Here is a 27,855-nt window from a genome sequence, read left to right as displayed (position 1 = left end):
GGCTCGTTTCCACTATTGCGGTGCGGAATCGCCTGGATTCCACCGCTGATGAAATCGCATGCGGATGCGATTCCGCATGCGTTTTTTGCCGTGAATTCGCATGCGAATTCGCATAGGTGAGGGTATATGCGATTTTAACCATGTCACTGCCTGTGTGAATTTACATTAGCACCTATGCGAATTCGCATGCGAATTCGCGGCAAAAAACGCATGGGAAAAACGCATGCGATTTCCCTATTAAATACATTGTGTGCGATTCGCCTGCATTCCACACGCAGGCGAATTCTGCAGGGTGTTCCGTGCACATTTTCTCCGCACAATAAAACGCTCCCGCAGACTCGTAAGTGGAAACAGGCCCATTCACTTATATTGTCTATGCGAATCCGCATACGCAAGACGCATGCGGATTCACAATAGTGGAAACGGGGCCTTACTGTACTCCTATTCCACCATGTGCTGGTCTATGGACTGTTCAGACATCAGAGCTTACCTGAAGGAGATTTTCACATAAAAACTGGATCCTTGTCTGAGTCAGTAGTAGGAAGCCTCTAGTCTAGAAGCTTCCTCGTTTCTCCTGTAGCACAACATTCCAGCGATGGCTCCCTCTGAGCTTATACAGCAAGAATTCGATTAATATGCTCTGCTGGCCACCCCCCATCCATGGACAAACACATCTTTACTGGGCACGGATGTCTATTCTTCCAAGCATGCCCAGTAGAACAAAGCCGCACTTGCATGAGCTCTTCATTCTACTGGGCATGTGCAGACCTTACTCACGCAAGCCTAATGTGGAGAAGCTCGTACTTGGACGGGAGTGTGGCCAAAAGAGGAAGAAGAGGGTCCGGGGCAGGAACGGTGGGCACGAGGACCCAGAGGCGTAGCTAGGGTTTTCAGTGCCCGGGAACAAAGACAGTTTTAGCGTCCCCCTCTGGACAAAATGGGCTTGGCCACACATCAAAATGTGGTCATGGGTGGAGCCAAAAGTTATTTAGATAGCTATATGTTCCACCTCACCTTCACCTTCAGATAGCCAGATTTTCCCCCCTTTAAAGGGAACCAGAGACGAAGCACCCTTGTGTATTTTACCATATATATCAGTAAGAACATTAGAGAAAACACTTACCATGCTCTCTGTTTCATCCTCACTGCTAAAAGTGTCTGTTATCAGCTGTGATAAGAATCCCGGACTGAGCATTCAGTCTGGCTTTGCTGGGAATAATTATAGCTGAGTCATTATAGCAGAGCCACAAGGGGGCAAGCTTGGGCTTGAAAATACACCAGAGAAGACGGACTCAGCTATAATCTTTCCGTAGCAAAGCCAGACTGAATGCTCACTTGGGGATTCTTATCAGAGGTGATAACAGTCAGATTAAACAGAGAACAATGAAACAAAGAGCAGATTCGGTGTTTACTGTCATGTTCCCACTGATTTATAAGGTAAAATACAAGAGGGTGCTTCATCTCTGGTTCTCTTTAAATAGCCAAATGTGTGCCCCTTTAGTTAGCCAGATGTGCCCCCCTTCCCCCTGTTTGGATAGCCAGATGTGCCCCCTTTAGATAGCCTTATTCTGCTGCTGTTACTGCTTCTGCAGAGGGAGGGAGGGAAGCAAGGGCACTTTGGGCAGCCAGTGAGCCGCCTCTCATGCATGTGGTGGTGCAGTGACTGTGCTGAGCGCCGTCACAGTGCTGCGCCCAGGGACATATGCCCCCCCCCCCCTTGCCCACCTACAGCTACTCCTCTGTGAGGAGCACCTGGGAAGCTTTTGGACCAACAAGAGGCTTCCAACTACTTAGGTCACTATCTATCTTTTAATATTTTGTTCCTCACTGGTTTGTATCGCTATTTTGCATATAACAATTATGTGAAATTTCATGTAAATCTTTGCAATTAAAGCCATACGTAATTACGATTTGGACGTTCAAATGATTTTGTGTAATCCATTTGTAATTTTGCATAATTTTTGCATACATTTTGTGCCGGTTTTAGCATCAAAGATAAATAATACATGCTATCATCACCAAAATTGCTAGGCATGTTAGTCCTTAAAGAGACTCTGAAGCGAGAATAAATCTCGCTTCAGAGCTCAAAGTTAGCAGGGGCACGTGTGCCCCTGCTAAACCGCCGCTATCGCGCCGCACAAAGGGGGTCCCTTCACCCCCAAACCCACCCCAGCACGACTTGGTCGTGCATTTGGTCGCTCCTGGAGGCAGGGCTAACGGCTGCAGCCCTGCCTCCAGTCGCGTCTGTCAGCGGCGCATCGCTGCCTCTCCCCCGCCCCTCTCAGTGAAGGAAGACTGAGAGGGGCGGGGGAGAGGCGGAGATACACGCTGACAGACGCGCATGGGGCAGGGCTGCGGCAGTTAGCCCTGCCCCAACCAGGAAGCGCTCCCCCGCATTACGGAGGGGGATTTGGGGGTGAAGGGACCCCCGTTAAGCCGCGCTATAGCGGCGTTTTAGCAGGGGCACACATGCCCCTGCTAACTCTGAGGTCTGAAGCGAGATTTATTCTCGCTTCAGTCTCTCTTTAAAGGAGTACTGTAGGTAGGGGGCCGGGGGAAAATAAGTTGAACTTACCCGTGGCTTCTAACGGTCCCCCACAGACATCCTGTGTTGGCGCAGCCACTCCCTAATGCTCCGGCCCCGCCTCCGGTTCACTTCTGGAATTTCAGACTTTAAAGTCTGAAAACCACTGCGCCTGCATTTCCATGTCCTCGCTCTCGCTGATGTCACCAGGAGCGTACTGCGCAGGAACAGACCATACTGGGCCTGCACAGCACGCTCCTGGGGACATCAGTGGGAGGGCGGACACGGCAACGCAGGCACAGTGATTTTCAGACTTTGAAGTCTGAAATTCCAGAAGTGAACCGGAGGCGGGGCCGGAGCATCGGTGAGTGGCTGCGCGGGCACAGGATGTCTGTGGGGGACCATTAGAAGCCCCGGGTAAGTTCAACTTATTTTCCCCCAACCCCCCTACAGTAGTCCTTTGAAGAAAATCTGTAATGTAAAAAAAAAAAACCCTCTAGGGGATACTTACCTTGGGAGGGGGAAGCCTCTGGATCCTAACGAGGCTTCCCCCCTTCTCCGGTGTCCCGGAAATCCAGCACTGCAGCCCCCCGAACTGCAACGAGGTTAATATATACCTACCGCCAGGGCCGGCCTTTGACCTGAGCGACCGGTGCGATCGCTCAGGGCGCCGGCTTCCAGGGGGCGCTCGTGCCACCTGACCTGGCCGCAACTGCAGGGCCCCGGCTGGGTCCGTCTTGCTCCGCCCCCTGGTGCGCTGCTGGGGGTGATGGGGCAAACATGCCCGTGTGGCCGCCGTGATGGAGGGGGGAGCCGCGGGGAGGGCAGCCCGACCTCTCCCTCCCTTCCTCTCCGGGCACCCTCCGTGCTCCCCCCCTCCGATCCGATGCAGACTGCTAAGGGAACAACTCACCTTCCTGGTTCCGATCGCCGGCTCCTCTCACTTGCTGCTGGTCGCCTCTTCTACATAGCCGCTGATGCACAATAAACTTCCTGCTTAACAGGAAGTTTATTGTGCATCAGCGGCTATGTAGAAGAGGCGACCAGCAGCAAGTGAGAGGAGCCGGCGATCGGAACCAGGAAGGTGAGTTGCTCCCTTAGCAGTCTGCATCGGATCGGAGGGGGGGAGCACGGAGGGTGCCCGGAGAGGAAGGGAGGGAGAGGTCGGGCTGCCCTCCCCGCGGCTCCCCCCTCCTCTATGGGGGGGGGGGGGGGCTACCTACCTACCTACCTACCTAGGGGGGGGGGGGATGTTACCTATCTACCTACCTACCTACCTACCTACCTAATCTATACTGGGGGGCAGCTACCTATCTAATCTATACTGGGGGCACCTACCTATCTAATCTACACTGGGGGCACCTACCTATCTAGCCAATACTGGGGGCACCTACCTATCTAACCTATACTGGGGGTAGCTACCTATCTAATCTATACTGGAGGCACCTACCTGTCTAGCCAATACTGGGGGAACCTACCTATCTAACCTATACTGGGGGGCAGCTACCTATCTAATCTACACTGGGGGCACCTACCTATCTAGCCAATACTGGGGGCACCTACCTATCTAACCTATACTGGGGGCAGCTACCTATCTAACCTATACTGGGGGCAGCTACCGATCTAACCTATACTGGGGGCAGCTACCTATCTAACCGATACTGGGGGAACCTACCTATCTAACCTATACTGGGGGGCAGCTACCTATCTAATCTACACTGGGGGCACCTACCTATCTAGCCAATACTGGGGGCACCTACCTATCTAACCTATACTGGGGGCAGCTACCTATCTAACCTATACTGGGGGCAGCTACCGATCTAACCTATACTGGGGGCAGCTACCTATCTAACCGATACTGGGGGCACCTACCTATCTAATCTATACTGGGGGCAGCTACCTATCTAACCTATACTGGGGGTAGCTACCTATCTAACCTATACTTGGGGCACCTACCTATCTAACCTATACTGGTGGCACCTACCTAGCTAACCTATACTGGGGGCACCTACCTATCTAATCTATACTGAGGGCAGCTACCTATCTATCCTATACTGGGGGTAGCTACCTAACTAATCTATACTGGGGGCAGCTACCTATCTAATCTATACTGGGGGCAGCTACCTATCTAATCTATACTGGGGGCATCTACCTATCTAATCTATACTGGGGGCAGTTACCTATCTAATCTATACTGGGGCAGCTACCTATCTAACCAATATTGCAGGTACCTACCTATCTAACCTATACACTGGGGGCAGCTACCTATCTAACCTGTACTGGGGGCACCTACCTATCTAACCTATAGCTGGAACAAGTATACTGGCTACCTATACTGTGGGCACTCATCTGGCTAACCTATACTGGGGGGGATCTGTAGCTGGACACTTACACTAAGGGGGGGATCTGCTGCTTAAATACACTATAAGGGGATCTGCGACTGCAAGACTAGTAGCCTAAGCCCATATACACTAAGGGGGGGATCTGGCCTTGTATATGTAGGCAGATCCCCCGTTTAGTGTATATAGGCTTAGGCTACTAGTCTTGCAGTCGCAGATCCCCTTTTAGTGTATTTAGGCAGCAGATCCCCCCGCCATCCCCCCCCCCCCATTAGTGTATGTGTGTGGTGCACTCACACGCGAAGAGGATGAATGTGGGGGGGGGGGGGGGGGGCACCAAAATCTGGTTACGCTCAGGGCGCTGTGAAACCTAAGGCCGGCCCTGCCTACCGCAATCCTGTGCAGGTGCATTACCGGCTTTGTGATCGGGTTAAGGCGGAAATAGGCAACCCCAATCGGATTCACTGTACTGCGCAGGCGCGAGGCACGATCAAGTTTGGGTATTTCCACCTGAATGAAGAGCCGCTAGTGAGCCTGTGCAGGATCGCGGAGAGGTAAATATATCATTGTTTGTCAAGCTTGTCGAGGGCGGTTTCGGGGGAGCCAGCGCTGGACTCCCTACAGCTACAGGGGACTGGGACCCTGAGGCTTCCCCCTCCCAAGGTGAGTATCCCCCAGAGGGCTTTTTTTTAGTACAGGTTCTCTTTAAACTCAATGTCTGCTAGAGGTACATAGTTTTATTTGTTTGTCTAGAAATAGTGGGCAAAGATGACAAACCTGCATACATGAGCTGAGCACAAACTTAAGTCTGGTACACACTTTCAATTATGATTGGCCAATCACTGACCAATGTAGTATGAGGCGTACTGTACCTACACATTCTGCTCGTAGTATTTGATATCTGTTGGCCCTCGTACTATGTGGTCGAGGTAAAATTGGTCAATGTTTGGCCAATCACACACTCTAGACTAAAGTCGTTTGAAACGGTTACAACTGGTTGATCGTCAGATAATTGTGAACAAAACTTTCAGAAACGATCATTAAAAACCAACGATGCTGGATGGTTTGGTCTCTGTGGCTTTGGGCGATCTCGGTGCTGGGTCTGAGACCTTGTGCTGTCTGTAATTCGTGAATGAATAAATAAGGATTTTCCCACTAACTATAATTAGTTATATGTTGAGTTGCAGAGTCTCCTATCTGCTGTATGCTTGATAATGTCTCCTCTCTTTTGTTAGGCGATCTGTGACATGGTGAACTGCAACATGCTGTCAGTGGCTCAGGTAAGTGTCCTGTCTGTGGGTCAGGTAGTTGTTCTCCCCCCCCTCCCCCCTTTGAGCCTTCTTGTGTCCCCCTATGTGCCTCCTTCAGTTCTCCTTTGCCTCTTTCTGTCCTCCTTTGCAACTCTTTTTGGCCGTGCTTCCTTTTGTCTCCCTGTGCCTTTATCTGTTTCCTTGTGCTGCCTCTCCCCCTGTGCATTCCTCTGTCCCCCATTGTGTCTCCTTCTGTTTCCCTTTGTGCCTATTTCATTCCCCCTGTGCCTCCTTCAGTTCACCTGTGCCTCCTTCTCAGTGGCGTAGCTAAGGAGCTGTGGGCCCCGATCCAAGTTTTACATTGGGGTCCCCAAGCACTCTATACATAACAATTGATACGGAGCACCACAACCTGCCAATGGCAACTACAGTGTCAGAGGTGCAAGAAGGGGATGGGGAACAGTTTGTTAATGATTACCACTATTCAAAGCATCAATAGAAGTGATTATTATGAGCACAGGACCAAAAGAGAGCTAATACTGAAGTTGAGGGAGGGCCCTCCTGGCCCAAAGGCCCCGATGCGGTCGCAACCTATGCAACCCCTATTGCTACGCCCCTGCTCCTTCTGTCTCCCTTTGTGCCTCCTTCTGTCCCCTTGTGCCTCCTTTTGTCCCCCTTTGTGCTTCCTTCCGTCCCCCTGCATCTCATTCTGCCCCCCTTTGCGCCTCTTCCTGTCCCCCATTGTGTGCCTGTGAGACCATCCTGCACCCTCTAGTGCTGGCACCTCACTCTTTTAATGTCGTGTGTAATCACACAACATGCGGTAGGAGATGCTGGGCACTAGGCCGAGCAATGAGTGGAAAGATAGAAGCACAGCACAGTGCAGGCAGGGGTGAATTGGTTATTCATCCAATTTTCCTCTTTCCTGTGCCTACTTTTGTCCTCCTTTGTGCTTCCTTCTGTCCCCCTTTGCCTCTTTCTGTTCCCCTGTGCCTCCTTCATTCCCCCTTTGTACCTCCTTCTGTCCTCCTGTGTCTCCTTCTTTCCCCCTTTGTGCTTCCTTCTGTCCCCCTGTGTACCTACTTCTGTCCCCCTGTGCCTCCTACTGTCCCCATGCATCTCCTTCTGTCCCCCTTTGTGCTTCCTCCTGTCCCCCTGTGTACCTACTTCTGTCCCCCTGTGCCTCCTACTGTCCCCATGCATCTCCTTCTGTCCCCCTTTGTGCTTCCTCCTGTCCCCCTGTGTACCTACTTCAGTCCCCCTGTGCCTCCTACTGTCCCCATGCATCTCCTTCTGTCCCCCTTTGTGCCTCCTTCTGTCACCCATTGTGTGCCTTTGAGACCATCGTGCAACCTCTAGTGCTGGCACCTCACTCGCCTCATGTAATCACACAACATGCGGTAGGAGAAGCAGGGCACTAGGCCGAGCGATGACTGGAAAGAGGGAAGGGGGTGAATTGTTCATTCACCCTATATGGCACATGGTTTATATTCTCTAGAGTGTGCGTTTTTTTTTGCGGGGGGGGGGGGGGGCGGACAAAACTTCTTCCCTGGGGTGACAAAAAGGCTAGAAAACAGCCCTGAATCCACCATTATTACGGCAAACAGCATAGCAATCACTCCTGTGACCCCCACCACCACAGGGGGGCCCAGAGGCTTTGGGGGCCCCCCACCTCCCTCTCCCCAATCTCAAGTGCAGCCAATTACCGAAGGAACCTCCCCGTTCACTGACAAAAACTGTGTGCAGGCGGCGTGTGCAATTTTCTGGCTGCTTCACAGTAGAACACTCCCTGCTGCCATTCGCCAGCTCCTAATACCGTGGGGGAGGGGGGTGGCTTCAGGGACAAAGGGAGCCCCATGCTATGATTTTTGCAGGGGGGCCGTATTAACCACTTGAGGACTGCAGGGCTAAACCCCCCTAGTGACCAGGCCATTTTTAGCTAAATTGGCCACTGCAGCTTTAAGGCCAAGCTGCAGGGCCGCACAACTCAGCACACAAGTGATCCCCCCCCCCTTTTCTCCCCACCAACAGAGCTCTCTGTTGGTGGGGTCTGATCGCTCCCCCCATGTTTATTTTTTTTTAAATAAATATTATTGTTACGTTTTTTTTTCTAAAATACCCTGTTCCTTTTAAATTATTCCCTCCCTCCCTCCCTCTCTCCCCACAGCCGGCCAATTATGGCGATCGGCTGTCATAGGCTTCTGCCTATGAGAGCCGATCGCTCTCTTGTCCCCCATGGGGACAGCCGTGTCACACGGCTGTCCCCGGTGCAGCGCTGTTGCTCATCGCAGCGCTGCACCAAGTAAATAGACGGCGTGATCGCCGTCTAACAGTCTCCCGAGCGGCAATAGCCGCTCGGAGACTGAAGGCGGGGCGGAGCCCCGCCCTCCGAGCATGAGATGCGCGCGCACCATGCGCGCGATCTCATGCTAAACAGAGCCCCAGGACTTTACGCCAATTGGCATTAGGCGGTCCTGGGGCTGCCGCCGCGGCCACGCCTACTAGCGTGACGCGGGCGGCAGGAGGTTAAGTCTAGTTAAGCTCCTGCTTTTTCCTTCAAGACCGCCTAAAATGCCCACACAACTTCCTGGCGTGCTCTACGACGTCCTCTAAGCCTGGGTACTTTGACACAAATCTTTGAATGACTAGATTCAGCACATGTGCCATGCAGGGTACATGTGTCAGCTTTCCCAAATTCAAAGCGGAAAGGAGATTACTGCCGATCTCCAGCTGGTGTGGGGTCAGCCACTGATCCACCTGTTTGTTCAGAGCAGCAAGGAGAGCTGGTCCAGTGTGACTCTCCGCTTTAAGGCAAGACATGTCTAAGATGGCGTGACACCGTTGTACCTGGCATGCAGCATAGGCCCTGGGGAGCTGGGGCTGTGTAGCTGGAGAGGAGATCGCAGCACCAGTAGAGTTGAACTGCCACTCAGCCAAGGAGGAGGAGGATGACGACAGCGAAGAGGTTGTAGCAGGAGGAGAGGAGGTGTCAGGAGGCCTGCCTGCAAGCCGTGGAGGTGTCACAAGTTGGTCCGCTGCACAGCCACGTACTCCCTGCTTGCCATCGGTCACCAGGTTGACCCAATGGGTTGTGTAAGTAATGTAGGCAGACCAAGCATCCGTGGTCAGGTGGACCCTTGACCCAACGCTGTGTGCCAGAGGCAGAGATGACACCACTTGCCTCTCAACTTCACGGTACAGTTTGGGTATCGCCTTTTTAGAGAAATAATTGCAGCCTGGCATCTTCCACTGCGGTGTCCCAATGGCCACAAATTTACGGAAGGCCTCAGAGTCCACCAGCTGGTATGGTAACAGCTGGCGAGCTAACTGTTCCGCCAAGCCAGCTGTCAGACGCCGGGCAAGGGGGTGACTGGCAGAAATTGGCTTCTTCCGCTCAAAGATTTCCTTCACAGACACCTGGCTGCTGTGGGCAGAGGAGCAGGATCCGCTCAAGGTCAGAGGCAGAGTGGCGGAGGGTGGCTGTGAAGGTGCAAGGGAGAAAGCGGCTGAAGATGATGCACCTGAAGGAGGAAGAGGAGAAGGAGGGTGGCTTATCTTTTGTGTGCTGCTTTTGCTCAGGTGCTCTTCCCATTGTAGTTTGTGCCTTTTCTCCATGTGCCTTCGTAAGGCACTTGTCCCTACGTAGGTGTTGGCCTTTCCAAGGCTCAATTTTTGGAGGCAGAGAGAACAGATGGCATTGCTCTTATCTGAGGCAGACACATTAAAAAATTTCCAAACCGCTGAGCCCCCCTGGGGTGATGGCACTAAGGTGGCATCAGCAGCTGACGTTGAAGGGAATGTTGGCTGGCTGTCCAAAGGTCGCGATACATGGCGCCGGACACTGCCACCAGCTGTTTCTGACGACGAGCTCCCCCTGCTTCTTTCAGGAACTCGCCTCCTCCTATTCCTCTCTGACTCCCCCTCTGAACTGTCCCCCTGTTCATCTCCTTTTTTGGGAACATACGTGGGATCTGTATCATCGTCATCATCATAATCATCCTCCCCAGCTTTGCTTGCCTCAGACACCTCCAAAACAGCACCAACAGCAGGTACTTCATCATCCCCCTCCACACACGTTGCGTCCATAGTGTCGCCTAACTCAGACATATGAGGTGGTGTAACTTGCTTAGCGCCTTCATCTGGTTGTAACATTAATGGCTGTGCATCAGTAATTTCCCCACCAAATTACTCCTGCGAAGTGTCAAGTGTAGCGGATGTGGTACTTGGAGCAGCGCTGGTGGCTGCGGAAGATGAGGTGTTCTGTGTTAAATAGTCAACCACATCCTGACAATCTTGGGAGTTGATGGGATGTGCCTTCTTCTGAGCAATGTACTTTGGTCCAGGGCCGCATGAAATTACATCACCACGATCTCGCACAGACCTGCCGGGTGGCCTTCCTCTGGGTCTGCGTCTACCTCTGCCTCTACCTGTTTTTTCCGTTTTGTCCATATCAGGGGAGGATGAAGTGAAAGGTATGCACTGACTTGACTAATACAATGTGCAGTCACACAGGTGCAGTTAACAGGTATGCACGGAGTGGTATATCACACTGCGTGCACTCACGTAGGTGGGTGGGTGCACTGAAGTGAACAACAGGTAGTAGTAGGTATATGCAGTGATGGGTATTACAATGTGATCACACACAGACAGGTACCGGACAGGCACAGTGACACTGCGTGCGCTCACGTAGGTGGGTGGGTGCACACTAAACAGGTAAGTATATGCAGTGGGTATTACAATGTGCACCTGTCACACACAAACAGGTACCGGACAGGCACAGTGACAGTGCGTGCGCTCACGTAGGTTGGTGGGTGCACAGTGAACAACAGGTAGGTATATGCAGTGGGTATTACAATGTGCAGCTCCCTGTCACACACACAGGTAGTAGTCACTGAATGTGCTGGGCCTGGCAGTGGCACACACAGTAGGCATTACCAAGGCTGTCTATGCAACACAAGTGTTTCAGTGGGACACACAGAAAATAAAATAGATCACAAGAACAAGATTAGCTCTCAAAAGAGCTGTTGTGGGGTGCTTTTTTTTAGCAATAAGAATCAGCAAGGAGCAAGCTAAGAAGCCTACAAGAGCCTAAGTAAGCTTTCCCTATGAGAGTCTGCAGCAGCTATCCCTTCACTTATTACTGCAGGCACACGGGTGAGTGAAAGGAGGGTGGGGCTGAAGGAGGGAGTGTAGCCTAATTGGCTACAATGTGCCTGCTGACTGTGATGTCAAAGTTGACACTCATGATGCACTATGTGGGTGAACCGAACTTCCGGAAAAGTTTGCGGTTCTCCGCGATCGCGAACCCCGGAAGTTCACTGGGAACCGTTCGCCAGCAAACCGGTCGGGCCATCTCTATACTGCACCTGACTACCTAATACTGGGGCCTTCTCTGGTTACTGATACTGGGAGTCCTGCCAGGCTACCTATACTGGGGAGGGGGTGCTACGTATAGTTACCTAATACTGGAGGCTCCTCTGGCTCATGTCTGGGAGGCAGAGGGAGGCACATCTCCTGCACTATATGAGGCATATTGGTCCACCTCCAGTGGCGTATCTAGAGGGGTGCAGCAGGCATGACTCGTGTCATGGGCACTACAGTACCATGGGGCCATGACTGCCCCTGTGCCACCATGCCTCCCCTTGTACTCTGCCACCATGCCTGCCCATCATTCAATCATTCAGACCTCATGGGCTGTGACCAGGGGGATACAATTTCAGTGTTCATATATATTTATAGGTGCTATATTGCTCAGATACGCCCATGTGCACCTTCTGGTGCCAACTCTGATCATGTGATGACTATGCAAAATGTTGAACCATGTTTTTATTTATTTATTTTTTTTTTTTAGATGACGAGAATAGTTCTTCCGAAAATGCTTGCAAGGTAAGTATATGCTTAGCTGCTTTTTTTTTTTTTTCTTTATTTCTACAACCATTGTTGAGAAGAGTTGGAAGCTCTCTGGGTTTTTGTGTTGTCTGTGGCCCTGTTAGAGATTAGAGATGGCCCGAACCTCCGAATTTTGGTTCGCGAACTTACGCGAAAGGTTCGGTTCGCGCGAACTCTCGCGACCCGCAATAAACTTCAATGGGGAGGCGAACTTCGAAAACTAGAAAAAATTATGCTGGCAACAAAAGTGATAGAAAAGATGTTTCAAGGGGTCCAACACCTGGAGGGGGGCATGGCGGAGTGGGATACATGCCGAAAGTCCCGGGGAAAAATCTGGATTTGACGCAAAGCAGCGTTTTAAGGGCCGAAATCACATTGAATGCTAAATTGCAGGCCTAAAGTGCTTTAAAACATCTTGCATGTGTATACATCAATCAGGGAGTGTAATTACAGTACTGCTTCACACTGACACACCAAACACACTGTGTAATGCACCGCAAACAGCTGTTTTGCGTAGTGACGGCCATGCTGGACTGGTGCGCACCATGGCGAGAGTGCAGGCCGTGGCGGTTTTCAAGCCCATATGGTCGCCGGGCTGTGGTAGCTCAATGATAGAACAACAGTGACTGTCCAGCTGATCAAATTTGGTCGGTCCACAATGAAGCAACAACCTTATTATCTTTGGTGTGCCACCCCCCGAGACACTCATATAGCCGGCGCTCATTGCTTCATTGTGATACGCAAGCCCCTTCACCGCGGCAAGGTAATGGTCACGAAGGGGAATGGGCACATGTATATGCCTTTTGTTTTGTTGTTGCAGCTGCACTGCAGCCAGAAAAATTAGGCAGGCATGTACACGCACCAGAAAAATTAGTATAGTGGCCGCTGCTAGCAGCGGCCTTAAAAATTCAGGAATCCACCTGGAGTCCTGGACCCTGTTGGTGGTGGCGGAGAAGGCAAGCGGCCTGCAGGCAGAGATGCTGTGTGGGGACCGACTTAGTCTTGGGGCAGGCAGCCAGTCACAAAGCGTGCAGGCAGAGATGCTGTGTGTGGGGACTGACTTAGTCTTCGGGTGGGCAGTAACCCTCCGGGATCCATGCCTCATTCATTTTGATAAAGGTGAGGTACTGAACACTTTTGTGACCTAGGCAACTTCTCTTCTCAGTGACAATGCCTCCAGCTGCGCTGAAGGTCCTTTCTGACAGGACGCTTGAGGCAGGGCAAGACAGAAGTTCTGGCCACAGGTCAAGCCTGCGCACCCAGTAGTCCAAGGGTTCATCGCGCTCACAGTGTCTACCTCCACACTTAAGTGATTGGGAACCGCATTTTTTAAAAAATGAAGCAAATACTTACCTAAGGAGAGGGAGGGCTCTGGGTTGTATAGAGCCTTCCATCTCCTCTCTCGGTGCTCTCTATCCTGTGCTGGCTCTCCCCCCCCCATTTCAATCCCCCGCCAAAAGGGTATTTGGAAGTCTTCGGGAGCCGTGTCCTCCCAAAGACGTGCGGCTCCATACTGCACAGGCGTGAGCGTGCAAGAGAGCGTGCTTGCGCAGGTGCAGTACAGGGGTCTTCAGGAGCACTCGGGCTCCCTGAAGACTTCTGAAGCCTCCTTCGGTCAGGTAAAGCAGTATTTGACTAATTTTGTCAAATACTGCTACCGGGTGAGCCAGTACCGGAACGACAGGACCAGGAGAGGAGCCGGAAGACTCTATAGGACCCAGAGCCTTCCCTCTTCTTGGTAAGTCTCATTTTTTTAAATGCGGTTCCCATTCACTTTGAGGCCAAGTAGTCGGCTACCTGCTGGTCCAGGTGTTGGTGGAGGCTGGATCCGGAAGGGCTAAGACGAGGCGTTTGACTAAAGAATGTCCGCATGTCCGACATCACCATGAGATCGCTGGAGCGTCCTGTCCTTGCCTGCATGGAGATGGGAGAAGGATTACTGGCAGTGGTACCTTTATTGCATTGTGCTCTGACATCACCCTTATACGCATTGTAAAGCATAGTTGCCAGTAGTGATGCTCAAATACCCCTTTTTAAAATTCGAGTTTGGTCGAATTCGAATAGTAAATTATTCGAGGTCAGTCGAATATTCGAGTCGAATAATTTTTACTATTCGATTCGACCTCGGACTTCGAGCTCACTATTCGAGTCGGTATTCGAGCTAACTATTCGAGCTGACTATTCGAATTGGCCTTAAATAGCTTCCAACACTTGTTTTGAGGGTGAATGATGCAAGAAACCTCTTTTTTTCCAAGTAACAACAGCAAGTGATTATGTGGGGATGTTCCTTTAAAAAAAAATGTGGAAAGAGAAGTTGTGTCCTTAATTTTGTTCAGTAGTGTTACTGTATATACTTGTTCTTCTTCTTCTTTATCTTTCTTCTTCTTCTTCTTCTCGATCTTCTTCTTCTATATCTTCTTCTTCTTCTTCTATATTGTCTTCTTCTTCTTCTTCTTCTTCTTCTTCTTCTTCTTCTTCTTCTTCTTCTTCTTCTTCTTCTTCTTCTTCTTCTTCTTCTTCTTCTTCTTCTTCTTCTTCTTCATCTTCTTCATCATCATCATCATCATCATCATCATCATCATCATCATCATCATCATCATCATCATCATCATCATCATCATCATCATCATCATCATCATCTTCTTCTTCTTCTTCTTCTTCTTCTTCTTCTTCTTCTTCTTCTTCTTCTTCTTCTTCTTCTTCTTCTTCTTCTTCTTCTTCTTCTTCTTCTTCTTCTTCTTCTTCTTCTTCTTCTTCATCTTCATCTTCTTCATCATCTTCTTCATTTTCTTCTTCTTCTTCTTCATCTTCTTCTTCATCTTCTTCTTCTTCTTCATCTTCTTCTTCTTCCTCTTCTTCATCTTCTTCTTCTTTTTCATCTTCTTCTTCATCATCTTCTTCATCTTCTTCTTCATCTTCTTCTTCTTCTTCATCTTCATCTTCTCCTTCCTTTTCAATATCGTCTTCTTCTTCTTCACGTATTTCTCTTTTCAATTTTTTTTTTTAAGAAATGCAGCTATTTTTGAGCGTAACAAATAGCTGGTGGGCGCACGCATGTTGGAAGCGCCATTGTATGTGCTCCCTGGCAGTGGAAACACAAAGACAGCAGGAGGTAAATTCAGCAGCAGGAGGAGGAGGATGAGTGTGTGGCAGCAGGCAGTCAATGAGGCAGGCAGCTCGCCGTGACATAATAGCCCTGGTACCTAGCGGTGATACCAGGGCTGTAAATAAACACAACAGGAGGTCCCAGACAGCGGTCGTGCAGCCCACATTGTGTCCAATACACAACTGGGACAACACAGTTTTCAACCCGGGCACCTCAGAAAAATTAAACCTTTTTTTTTTTTTTAATGGTTTGTTTGGTTTTGGTTTTGCAACCAATATAGCTATTGTTTGACGTAATAGCTGGTGGCAGAGTGGCAGCAGAAGGTAATTCTGTGTACCCTGGCAGTGGGAAACACAGACAGACAGCAGCAGCAGGAGGAGGAATGGAGGAGTAGGCGAGCAGCTATTGTTTGACGTAATAGCTGGTGGCAGAGTGGCAGCAGAAGGTAAATCATCTGTGTACCCTGGCAGTGGGAAACACAGACAGACAGCAGCAGCAGGAGGAGGAATGGAGGAGTAGGCGAGCAGCTATTGTTTGACGTAATAGCTGGTGGCAGAGTGGCAGCAGAAGGTAAATCATCTGTGTACCCTGGCAGTGGGAAACACAGACAGACAGACAGCAGCAGCAGCAGCAGGAGGAGGTATGGAGGAGCAGTGTGAGTGTGGCAGCAGGTAGGCAGCGTGACATAATAGCCCTGGTACCTAGCGGTGATACCAGGGCTGTAAATAAACACAACAGGAGGTCCCAGACAGCGGTCGTGCAGCCCACATTGTGTCCAATACACAACTGGGACAACACAGTTTTCAACCCGGGCACCTCAGAAAAATTAAACCTTTTTTTTTTTTTTAATGGTTTGTTTGGTTTTGCAACCAATATAGCTATTGTTTGACGTAATAGCTGGTGGCAGAGTGGCAGCAGAAGGTAATTCTGTGTACCCTGGCAGTGGGAAACACAGACAGACAGCAGAAGGGCAGTACACAGCAGCCCACTGTAGGTGTAAAATGTGTGGCTGCAGGTGACGTAATAGTCAAAGTGAACCAGGCTGGCTTAGTGAGCAGGAGCCAGGAGGTGGTAAAGGGTGGTAAGGCACATTAACGATGGTTCCGGCAGCCAGTTCATGTCCCCCTCTCGCCGACAACAGGGGCCAGGAACTCGCCTTCCACCCACGCCTGGTTCATCTTGAGAAACGTCAGTCTGTCCACAGACTTGTGAGACAGACGTGAGCGTTTCTCGGTGACCACGCCACCAGCTGCACTGAAGCAGCGCTCGGACAGCACGCTGGAAGGGGGGCAGGACAGCACTTCCAGGGCGTACTGCGCCAGCTCGCTCCAGATCTCCATGCGCTTGACCCAATACTCCATGGGATCAACAGGGGCATCGCTGTCAAGCCCGCTGTACGACCCCATGTAGTCAGCCACCATGCGGGTCAGGCGCTGGCTGTGACCGGAGGAGGATGCTGCTGCATGCATCTCCTCTCTAGTCACTGCTGCCGGAGCCTCTACAGTCCTGTAGAGCTCGTGGCTGAGAGACAGCAGGTCTGTGGGGCGCTTGCTGCTGCTGGATGCAGGCACCTGCTGCTGCCTCTGTGCTGGCTGCTGGACAGTGGGGGTGGAAGGCTGGGGGAAGGCTTCCTCCAAGCGCTCAACAAGGGCCTGCTGCAAGCTCCTTATTTGTTGCGCTGGGTCTCCTCCTGCAGGCGGCAGGAACTGGCTCAACTTCCCCTTGAGGCGTGGGTCCAACATCATGCTGATCCAGATGTCCTCCCTCTGCTTCATCTGGATCACCCTGGGGTCCCTGCGCAGGCACGTCAGCATGTGCGCTGCCATTGGGAAGAGGCGGGCCACGTCTGCTGGCACATCGACGTCAGTGCTGTCCTCATCCTCCTCCTCTGCCGCCTCATCCTCTCTCCACCCCCGCACCAACTCAGCTGCGCTGTGCTGATCCCCCTCATCAGCAGCCAGGTCAGGGACCTCCACCAAGTCCTCCTCCTCCTCCCCCTCAGAGGTGGACTGCGCAGCTGGTTGCCGCTCCTGCTGGTCCAAGGCTGCCGCTCCCTGTTCCAGCAAAGCATCAAGGGCCCTGTTCAGCAGAGAAACCAGGGGCACCCACTCGCAGACCATAGCATGGTCCCTGCTCACCATGTTTGTGGCCTGCAGGAAGGGAGCCAGCACTAAGCACACCTGCTGCATGTGCCTCCAGTCATCATCGGGGACGATGGACGGGAAGTTGCTGGTCTTGTCCCTTCTCTGAGCTGCGGAAACAGTGGCCAGGGCAAGGTACTGTTTGACAGCGCGCCTCTGTTCAACCAGACGCTCCAACATCGCCAGGGTGGAGTTCCAGCGAGTCGGAACGTCAAGGATCAGCCGATGGCGTGGCAGATCCAGCTCCTTTTGCACGTCTTCCAGGCTCGCACAGGCTGCAGCCGAGCGCCGGAAGTGACGCACAACATTCCTTGCCGTTTCCAGCAGTTCGCCCATCCCCTGGTAGGTGCGCAGGAACTTCTGCACCACCAGGTTCAGCACGTGGGCAAGACAGGGGATGTGGGTCAGGTTTCCCCTGTCTATTGCGGCAACCAGATTGGCCCCATTGTCGGCCACCACCTCTCCGACTCTGAGGCCTCTGGGGGTCAGCCAAATCCTCTCCTGCTCCTGGAGTTTGGCCAACACATGGGTTGCCGTCAGCTTGGTCTTCCCAAGGCTGACCAAGTGCAGCAGCGCTTGGCAGTGGCGGGCCTTCACGCTGCTGCTGAGGCGGGGGGTTTGGCCAGGTGTGCCGGAGGATGGCAGAGGATCGGAGGAACCTGCTGCAGTTCCCCTGAGCCTGCGGGGTGGCACCACCCACTGTGTTGCTGCTGCTGCTGTGCCCGCTGCTGCTCTCCCATCCTCACCCCCTTCCACCAAGCTGACCCAGTGGACAGTGAAGGACAGGTAGCGGCCTGTCCCGAAGCGGCTGCTCCAGGAGTCCATGGTGACGTGGACCCTTTCACCAACCGCGTGCTCCAGCCCTCGCTCCACATTGGCCATCACAAAGCGGTGCAGTGCAGGAATGGCCTTGCGGGCAAAGAAGTGTCTGCTGGGGAGCTGCCAGTCTGGGGCTGCGCAAGCAAGCAGCGCACGAATGTCGCTCCCCTCCTGCACGAGCGTGTACGGCAGGAGTTGGGAGCACATGGCCCGTGCCAGCAAGCCGTTCAGCTGCCGCATGCGACGGCTGCTGGGAGGCAGAGCCCTAACCACCCCCTGGAAGGACTCGCTCAAAAGGCTCTGGCGTGGCCTTTTGCTGACACGGGAATCAGCAGACACAGCAGAGGAGGCCACTGAGGACTGGCTGCCAGAACAGGCCTCAGTGTCGGCGGCAGGAGTTGCAGAGGGGGGAGGAGCAGTGCGTTTCCGCACTCCTGCTGGTGCTGCTGGAGGAGCAGGAGGGCGGGTGGCTGCTGTTGCTGCTGCTGCTGCTGAAGGCTGTGCAGTGATGGGTGTGGTGCCACTGCCAGCACCAGATGCCTTCAGCCTCTGGAACTCCTCATGCTGGTGGAAATGTTTAGCCGCAAGGTGGTTGATGAGCGAGCTGGTGCAGAACTTTAAGGGGTCTGCACCTCTGCTCAACTTCCGCTGACAGTGGTTGCAAGTGGCGTACTTGCTGTACACAGTGGGCATGGTGAAATATCGCCAGATTGGTGACTTAAACATCCCCCTACGGCATGGAAGCGCTGCTGCCTGTCTCCCCGTGGTGGTTGGGGGGGGGCTTGGGGGGCTTGGGTGCGGCTGGTGGTGGTACTGGCAGATGCTGCTGCTGCTGCTGCTGAGCCTGAGACACCAGCAGGCTGTGGGACCTGCCTACTGCTGCTGCCAATGCTTGCAATGATGCGCCTCCTTGCAAGGCCCACAAGAGCATCCTCCTCCTCCTCCTCAGAGCTGCTGAGGACGACATCCCCTGGAGGTGGTGGCACCCAGTCTCTGTCTGTCACCGGGTCATCATCATCCTCCCCCTCCTGAAACATGTCCTGCTGGGATGAGGACCCCCCAAACTCCTCTCCTGATGCATGGATGGGCTGCTTGACTGTCGCCACAGTCTTGCTGTCCAATCCCTCATCCCCCAAAGTGCCCATCAGCATCTCCTCCTCAAGATCGCCAACAACAGCAGACAATTTACTCATGATGCCTGGGGTCAAAAGACTGCTGAATGACAGGTCGGCGAGTGACGGTGAACTGGCCTCCTCCCCAGACCCTGCTGGGCGGCTGCTGCGAACAGGGGTGGTGGTGGTGGTGAGGGTGGAGGCCTCGGATGCAGAGCTGATGGCGGGCTGCTCATCCTCCGTCATGAGTTGCACCACAGTGTCTGCATCCTTTTCCTCAATGGGACGTTTCCGACCCGGCTGGAGGAAAATGGGAGCAGGTGCTACACGCTGCTGCTGCTGTGTCTCTGCAGCGTGAGTTGCAGATGCTCCTGCTGGGCGGCGCCCAAGGCGTCCACGGCCAGTGGCTATGGGAGGAATGTTAGCCACTGACGCTGCTGCTGCTGCTGCGGAACTGTGCATGGTGGCGCGCCCGCGGCCGCGGCTTGCCACAATGCTGCTCCCTCTCCTCCTGATTCCCTTGCTGCCCTTCCCCTTGCCCAAACCGCGCTGGCTGCCACTTCCAGACATCTTAAATGTTTTGGGCGTATAGACAAAAGTTTTGTAAAAGGGCGGGTGAAAAGTGGGGTACTTTAATGGAGTGGGTTGGTTGGTGAGGTGACTGAGTGAGTGTCCCCTAGTACAGTAAGTACTAGTAACAGTCAGGAAGTACAACTAGCAGTTACAATAATCAGTAGTAATCACAAGTAAATTTAGTGTGTGTACACTCAGACAGTGAGTGCACGCACGCAGGAGCTAGTAGCCTATGAACACAGTGACTGAGTGTCCTAGACTCCTAGTACAGTAAGAGTAAGTAGTAACAGTAAGTAGAACTAACTAATTACAATAATCAATCAGCGATCAGAAGGAAATGGAGTGTGGGTGTGTGTACACCCAGACAGTGAGTGCACGCACGCAGGAGCTAGTAGCCTATGAACACAGTGACTGAGTGTCCTAGACTCCTAGTACAGTAAGAGTAAGTAGTAACAGTAAGTAGAACTAACTAATTACAATAATCAATCAGCGATCAGAAGGAAATGGAGTGTGGGTGTGTGTACACTCAGACAGTGAGTGCACGCACGCAGGAGCTAGTAGCCTATGAACACAGTGACTGAGTGTCCTAGACTCCTAGTACAGTAAGAGTAAGTAGTAACAGTAAGTACAACTAACTAATTACGATAATCAATCAGCGATCAGAAGGAAATGGAGTGTGGGTGTGTGTACACTCAGACAGTGAGTGCACGCACGCAGGAGCTAGTAGCCTATGGACAGTGACTGAGTGTCCTAGACTCCTAGTACAGTAAGAGTAAGTAGTAACAGTAAGTAGAACTAACTAATTACAATAATCAATCAGCGATCAGAAGGAAATGGAGTGTGGGTGTGTGTACACTCAGACAGTGAGTGCACGCACGCAGGAGCTAGTAGCCTATGAACACAGTGACTGAGTGTCCTAGACTCCTAGTACAGTAAGAGTAAGTAGTAACAGTAAGTAGAACTAACTAATTACAATAATCAATCAGCGATCAGAAGGAAATGGAGTGTGGGTGTGTGTACACTCAGACAGTGAGTGCACGCACGCAGGAGCTAGTAGCCTATGGACAGTGACTGAGTGTCCTAGACTCCTAGTACAGTAAGAGTAAGTAGTAACAGTAAGTAGAACTAACTAATTACGATAATCAATCAGCGATCAGAAGGAAATAGAGTGTGTGTTGTGTGTGTACACTCAGACAGTGAGTGCAGTGCGCACACGCAGGAGCTAGTAGCCTATATGAACAGTGACAGTGAGTGTCCCTACGGGTACAGTAAGAGTAAGTAGTAAGTAAGTACAACTAACTAACAATAATCTATCAGTAATCAGAAGGAAATAGAGTGTGTGTACACACAGACAGTGAGTGAGTGCACACACGCAGGAGCTAGCTAGTAGCCTATAAACAGTGACAGTCAGTGAGTGTCCTACTCCTAGTACAGTATAACTACAATACTATTAGTAAAGGACAGCAGAAATACTGGTATAGATGAGAGAAATAAACAGAGGACAGCTGCCCACAGAGGCAAGGCCCCCCTGAGGCCTAAACCTGTAAGCTTGCAGCAGCTGCCTGTCTCTAATGTAACACACAAGCTACTAACTAAAATACAATGTCTATCTAACTAACAACAATATAGGTGTATATGGCAGGTGTAGGTGAGCAAAAACGCTAGGTAAATGATCACAATAGAGCACTTGCTAAGCCAAAGCACAAAGGAGCAACTCTCTCTCTGTACAAGTCTCAGGCAAGCATGGAGAAATGGAACATGGCGGCCGCTATTTATAGGGTAGGGGCTGGCCAGGGTCCCCCTCTGTGATTGGCTGCCGTCAGAGGGCCTGGGAGCCCTCTGATTGGCTCTAAGGACATCAATCTGGGCTATGACGCTATTCGAGCTCGGTACCGAGCTCGAATAGCGCCGAGTTGCTCGAATAGCTCGAATAGTGAATGGGCTATTCGAGTGTACTCGGATAGCCCATTCGAATAGCTCCAGCTATTCGGAGCTCGATTACCGAGCTCGAATAGCTGAAAAAGAGCTCGAATATTCGAGCTACTCGAATATTCGAGCTCTGCTGAGCACCACTGGTTGCCAGCTTGTTCTGCATGTGCTGCATCCTTTCTGCCTTCAGGTGACTTGGTAACTTGTCCGCCACTTGTGCCTATATCGAGGGTCTAGTAGCGTGGCCACCCAGTACAGCTCATTCCCCTTGAGTTTTTTTATACGGGGGTCCCTCAACAGGCTGGACAGCATGAAAGACGCCATCTGCACAAAGTTGGATCCAGACGTACTATCCATCTCCTCTTGCTCTTCCTCAGTGATGTCAGGTAAGTCCTCCTCCTCCCCCCAGCCACGAACAATACCACGGGAACGTCGAGCAGCACAAGCCTCCTGTGACGCCTGCTGCGGTTGTTCTTCTGCTGCCTCCTTCACAGAAACACCTTTCTCATCATCCGAGTCTGACTCCTCTCCTTCCCCACATGAATATTTCAGTGTGTGCCGAGTCATTTGGCATTTTTACTGGAGTATCTTATAAGTGTGTGAACGCGGGGGTTATTTATCTACGGTATATAATTAATTATTGCATTTCCTAATTGTGAGTTTTCTGGGTTCTATAGGAAGAAAGGTCTGATAGTAAATCTGTCATCTGCTGCTGGCTTCCGTCCATTCCGGTATTTTACTGTATATAGCGCCACTAAGGTATATTATTATTATTATTATTATTAATATTGTTACGTATACACTGACATCTTCTGCAGCACTTACAGAGTACATAGTCATTTCACTGACTGTCCTCAGAGGAGCTCACCATCTATACCACAGTCATAGTCTAATGTCCTACCATATTATTATTATGTATTAATATAGCACTGCCACTGACATCTTTTGCAGTACTTTACAGAGTACATAGTCATGTCACTGACTGTCCTCAGAGCTCACAATTTAATCCTACCATAGTCACAGTCTAATGTCCTACCATATTATTATTATTATTATTATTATTATGTATTTATATAGCACTGACGGAAGCAGGAAATTTGGGCGCATGAGGCAGGTGGACAAAAAGTGCGCTGCCATTCACTCCCATAATAAATATCGTTTAAATCGGCGCCCAACAGGAAAAAAGGGCGCCGGAGAAAAATAACGTTTTAAAAGCGGCGCCCGGAGACTTTTAATGTTTTATAACTGTTTCTCATGATTACACATTATTTAATGATTTATAATTTTTAAAACATTATTTTTAAACGAAAAACAGTACAATATTTTTTAAAACATTACGTTTAAACGAAAAACCGCACAATTTTTTTTGCATTTTTAAACGAAAAACCGCACCATATTTTTTTAAAACGTTATTAATGCTTATCACAGGGGGGTCTTAGGTTTAGGCACCAACAGGGGGGTCTTAGGTTTAGGCACCAACAGGGGGGTCTTAGGGTTAGGCACCAACAGAGGGGTCTTAGGGTTAGGCACCAACAGGGGGGGTCTTAGGGTTAGGCACCAACAGGGGGGTCTTAGGGTTAGGCACCAACAGGGGGGTCTTAGGGTTAGGCACCAACAGGGGGGTCTTAGGTTTAGGCACCACCAGGGGGGTCTTAGGGTTAGGCACCAACAGGGGGGTCTAGGGGTTAGGGATAGGTACAGGGAGGGTTCTGTGTGAGAGTAGGGTTAGGTATAGCTTTAGTAAAATTCTTATTAATGTTTTATAAAACGTTATTATAAATTTCAATTTTTAAACAGGGAAGATTAATGTTTTTAAAATTGCCGATTTTATACACATTATTTAATGATTTATAACTTTATAAAACATTATTTTTAAACGAAATATAACACAATTTTTTTTAAACGTTATTCATGATTATCTTTTAAAACCCTGCGCCCTTTTTTCCCGGCGCCCTTTTTTAACGTACGCAGCACTGACATCTCCTGCAGCACATTACAGAGTACATAGTCATGTTACTGACTGTCCTCAGAGGAGCTCACAATCTAATCCTACCATAGTCATATGTCTAATGTCACTACCATATTATTATTATGTATTTATATAGCACTGACATCTTTTGCAGCACTTTACAGAGTACATAGTCATGTCACTGACTGTCCTCAGAGGAGCTCACACTCTAATCCTACCATAGTCTAGTAAAACTAATAAAAGTTCTGTCTTAAATTACATGTAAAGAAATGAAATCCTAAACTCTGCATTTTTTTTCTTAGGCCTTTGTGGATTATTTCTCACGAGCTCTGCATGCGGAATATAAAACGAGAGGGATTACTGTGCAGGTGAGGGACTGTTTGTAGGAGGGGAGGGGGGGGGGGGGGTGTTGGGGGACATTGTCCACATTTCTTCACCAATGATGACAGCTGAACTCCTGTGAAGAATCTTTTCCCCATACTTACATTGAGAGCCATTTTCCACTGACAGCATTGGCAATCTAAAAATCGCAACAGTGCTCCTGTGACATCCTCATTCAGGTTCACTTTAAGCAACTGCTACAAGGGATAATTCACAAACATATTTCTATATTCCATAGAGCCATATCAATCCCTGCCATGCACTGATGAAGAGCAACAGTCTGAAACAGGCTGTCTGTATGTGGGGTTGGTGTGTCTCTGTGAAATGTATAAGCTATAGGCTTGCTATACACCAGCGGTTCTGGAGGTGTTCCTGGCTGCACAGGCATAAAGAGATGATTTGCATATTCAGAGTGATGCATCATGGGAAACCACAGTCGCTCACTTAAAGGACCACTGTTACGAGAGGGATGTGGAGGCTGCCATATTTATTTCCTTTTAAACAATACCAGTTGCCTGGCAGCCCTGCTGAGCTATTTGGCAGCAGTAGTGTCTGAATCACACCAGAAACAAGCATGCAGCTAATCTTGTCAGATCTGACAATATTGTCAGAAACACCTGATCTGCTGCATGCTTGTTCAGGGGCTATGGCTGAAAGTATTAGAGGCAGAGGATCAGCAGGTCTACCAGGCAACTGGTATTGCTTAAAAGGAAATAAACATGGCAGCCTCCGTATCCCTCTCACTACAGTTGTCCTTTAAAGTGTACCTGAGATGAAGGATAAAAGAAGTTTCATACATACCTGGGGCTTCATCTCGTCCCCTCACGCCGATCCGTCCCTCGCTGTCCTCCTGCGCCACCTCTTTCCCCTGCAATTGGACCCGGTACTTCCGGGAGTCGGGGCTTACTGCGTATGCCTAGCTCGCCGCGCGCTCCTTCACGCTCCCGTCGCCGGGAGAGTTCTGTGGAGCGCAACAGGGAGCATGTGCGGCCTTATTGCACCTGCGCTGACTGGGCCTGACTGGCTGAATTACCGGGCCAGATTGCGGCAAATAGAGGCAGCGGCAAGTAACGGATCAGCATGAGGGGGCTAGAGGAAGCCCCAGGTATGTATGAAACTTCTTTTATCCTTCTTCTCAGGTACACTTTAAATCTGAATTATCGCAATTATCCTCTGTTTTAAGAAGGCAAATAAACACTTAGCGTTGCTTTTTTAGTAGGAGGGCTTCTCGGTCTCTTTTAGTCCCCCTGTACTTTCCTAGTGGTTCTGGGTCACCCGGAGCTGCTTGGGTGTTCTGTTACACATATTTCCATGAATTATAACTTTCCGTGTTTTCCTTCTGTATAGTCACCACTGACCTGATCTCTGTGCGTTTCTCTGCAGTGCGTTATGCCTATGATAGTCTCCACCAATATGACCGATAATATTCCCAGCACCCTGTTTGTGAAGAAGGCAGAAGATTTCGCCAGGGAAGCTTTGAACACTGCGGGGCTCACCAACCGGACGATGGGCTGCCTCATGCACGCCATCCAGGTACGGCAGTGTGAGGGTGGGCTCAGGGTCAGTGCCCCCCCCCTCCACTCCCCCCCCCAAACAACACCAGAAGGACACACCCCTCTTCTATGTGCAACCCTCAGATGCAGAATGGCTTTCCTCCTTGTGGAACATCTACTACGCTCTACTAAGTGCAGCCCCCTTCCCTGGAAGACAGTCCCCTATTTTATGTCCAACCCTGTTCATGTTTTATGTGCAGCAGCCCTCCCTGTGCAGCTGCTACACTCTACTATATGATCCTTGGTAGTCCTTGTGATTTCCTACTGCTTAGCACCTTAGTTGCCTATGCCAAGAAACTCCCCCGGTGGTGAACTGCATCTGCAATGACCTGTTTTCTCTCTGCAGAGCCATGTCCTTTTTACACTTCCAGAAGTTGTCATAAACTCCAGACTGCTCGAACTTCCAGATGAGGAGTACCAGAAGAAATTCGGGGAACGCCCCAAACCAAAGAGCCAGTGACCAGGAGAAGATGTGGGCAGCATGTCCATACCTACCTTACGACCTCATAATCTGCATAAGAAGTTATTTGCATTGGCTGCCATGCTACAGTGTTAAGGTAGCCATACACTGGTCGATTTGCCATCAGATCGACCAACAGATAGATCCCTCTCTGATCGAATCTGATCAGAGAGGGATCGTACAGCTGCCTTTACTGCAAACAGATTGTGATTTCAGCATGAAACCGATCACAATCTGTGGAGCTGCCACAGCCGCCCCCACCCCTGCCTGCTATACATTACCTGATCCAGCCGGCGCGAGTCCCTGCTGTCACCGCGGTCTCTTCTCTGCGCTGGGTTCCGGGTTTGGGACCGGCTGGCTGCTTCCTGTCCAGGGAAGTTTAAGCAGTAGAGGGTGCTCTACTTTTTAAACTTCCTGCCGGGACAGGAAGCAGCCAGCTGGGCCCGAAAACCCGGAACCCAGCGCAGAGAAGAGACCGCGGTGACAGCAGGGACTCGCGCCGGCCGGATCAGGTAATGTATTGCAGCTAGCATCGGTCGTCGGGCATTCGAACGCCGCTATCGATGCACTCACGACCCGCCGGTGATCGAGCAAAATCTTCCTCATGGACGGAATGACGGAAATTGTCGGAAACGATCGATTTCAGACAGAAATCGATCGTTCGGTCAGCATTTGCGCGACGATTTCACAGCCGATTCGATCACAGTGATCGAATTGGCTGTATATCGGCGGGAAAATCGGTAAGTGTACGGGCCCCTTTAATTATGCAGCATTTTCCACCAGAGATAACAGTTTTTCATACCTGATTTATTCTAGATGGGAAATCATGTACTAAGAAACACGTGATCCCAGCTACCCAATCAGGGACACGCAGACCAGTCATGTGATCTTATGTAACTTCTGCTCCTGGTTTGTGTTCCATGATTTAACCCCTTGGAGAAATTCTTCATCTTTGTTTTTACCATTGTTTTTTTACTCTACGATTCTACCAGTTTTCAAAAAAAAAAAAAAAAAAAAAAACAACACCAAACAAAAACAAAAACAAATAAACAAAACACAGAAATGAAGGTTTTAGAGTGATAAGTGGAACTTTTAAATAAATCATCAGTTATATTTCCTGACGTTTTCTGTTCTGTTTTTGTGCTACTTTGAGCCATGTGATCTGAATGGAAGCTTTAAAAATTGCTTGGCTAATAATGTTCTGATGGAAGAGTGCTTGTCAGGGCCGGCTCTTTCATAGGGGCAAACTTGGCAATTGCCCAGGGTCTCCAGGTGCGCTGCCCCCCATGTCTTCCTCTACGTGTATAGTGGTCCACTGGGGCCCTGTATTCTCTGCAGGGGCCCCGGGGGACCACAATACATCTGGAGGAGGGGAGACCTTGGGGGATCCGCTAGCCAGCTCCAGTGCCCTAGGGGAAGCAGAAACAAAGAGGCCTAAAACGCTGCTTATGGGGTAGTTGGGGGGGAGGGGGGCGTGTCATTGCTGCCCAGGGCCCCACGGAGCCTAGACCAGCCCCTGGTGCCTGGAGATGACGGCTGAGCTCACACCAGGGGCCCTTATGCAATTCACTTTTTCTCAGTGTGTGCATGTTCACATCCCCGCACTGTAATGGGCTATGTTATCCCAACGTGCTGTCTTCAATGCATTTCTGTATAATGCGTGCGATAACATCAGTGACGTCGCTAGGGGGCTTGATCCGGGCACCGCCCCCGAACCTGTTGCCATGGTGCCCCGGATCCTCCCCTTGGGCCGTTTTGGCCAGTTTAAGCGATGAGCGGCAAGAGGTGTCGCGCTGGGTGGAGCAGTGGG

At 50.7% G+C, this 27,855-nt stretch overlaps 1 protein-coding gene across 4 annotated transcripts in view; it reads left to right on the top strand.

The window, feature by feature from the left end:
* The window catches only part of LOC137560910 (very-long-chain 3-oxoacyl-CoA reductase-B-like), a 129,245-nt gene that overhangs the window by 40,407 nt on the left and 60,983 nt on the right, over window positions 1–27,855 (top strand). Inside the window, exons 6-11 of one of the 4 annotated variants that reach the window (XM_068272074.1) lie at window positions 6,099–6,143; window positions 11,965–11,999; window positions 22,360–22,441; window positions 23,954–24,019; window positions 25,416–25,565; window positions 25,932–26,404. In XM_068272074.1, coding sequence (XP_068128175.1) covers window positions 6,099–6,143; window positions 11,965–11,999; window positions 22,360–22,441; window positions 23,954–24,019; window positions 25,416–25,565; window positions 25,932–26,045 — 492 coding nt within the window. In that variant the 3' untranslated portion in view covers window positions 26,046–26,404. Of the gene's footprint in view, window positions 1–6,098; window positions 6,144–11,964; window positions 12,000–22,359; window positions 22,442–23,953; window positions 24,020–25,415; window positions 25,566–25,931; window positions 26,405–27,855 lie in introns of those variants that run through there. The other 3 variants (XM_068272072.1, XM_068272073.1, XM_068272075.1) reach the window with 3 other exon arrangements.

This window comes from Hyperolius riggenbachi, chromosome 3, assembly GCF_040937935.1.
Source record: "Hyperolius riggenbachi isolate aHypRig1 chromosome 3, aHypRig1.pri, whole genome shotgun sequence".
NCBI lineage: Eukaryota > Metazoa > Chordata > Amphibia > Anura > Hyperoliidae > Hyperolius > Hyperolius riggenbachi.
This window is presented reverse-complemented; position numbering and strand designations above follow the sequence as displayed.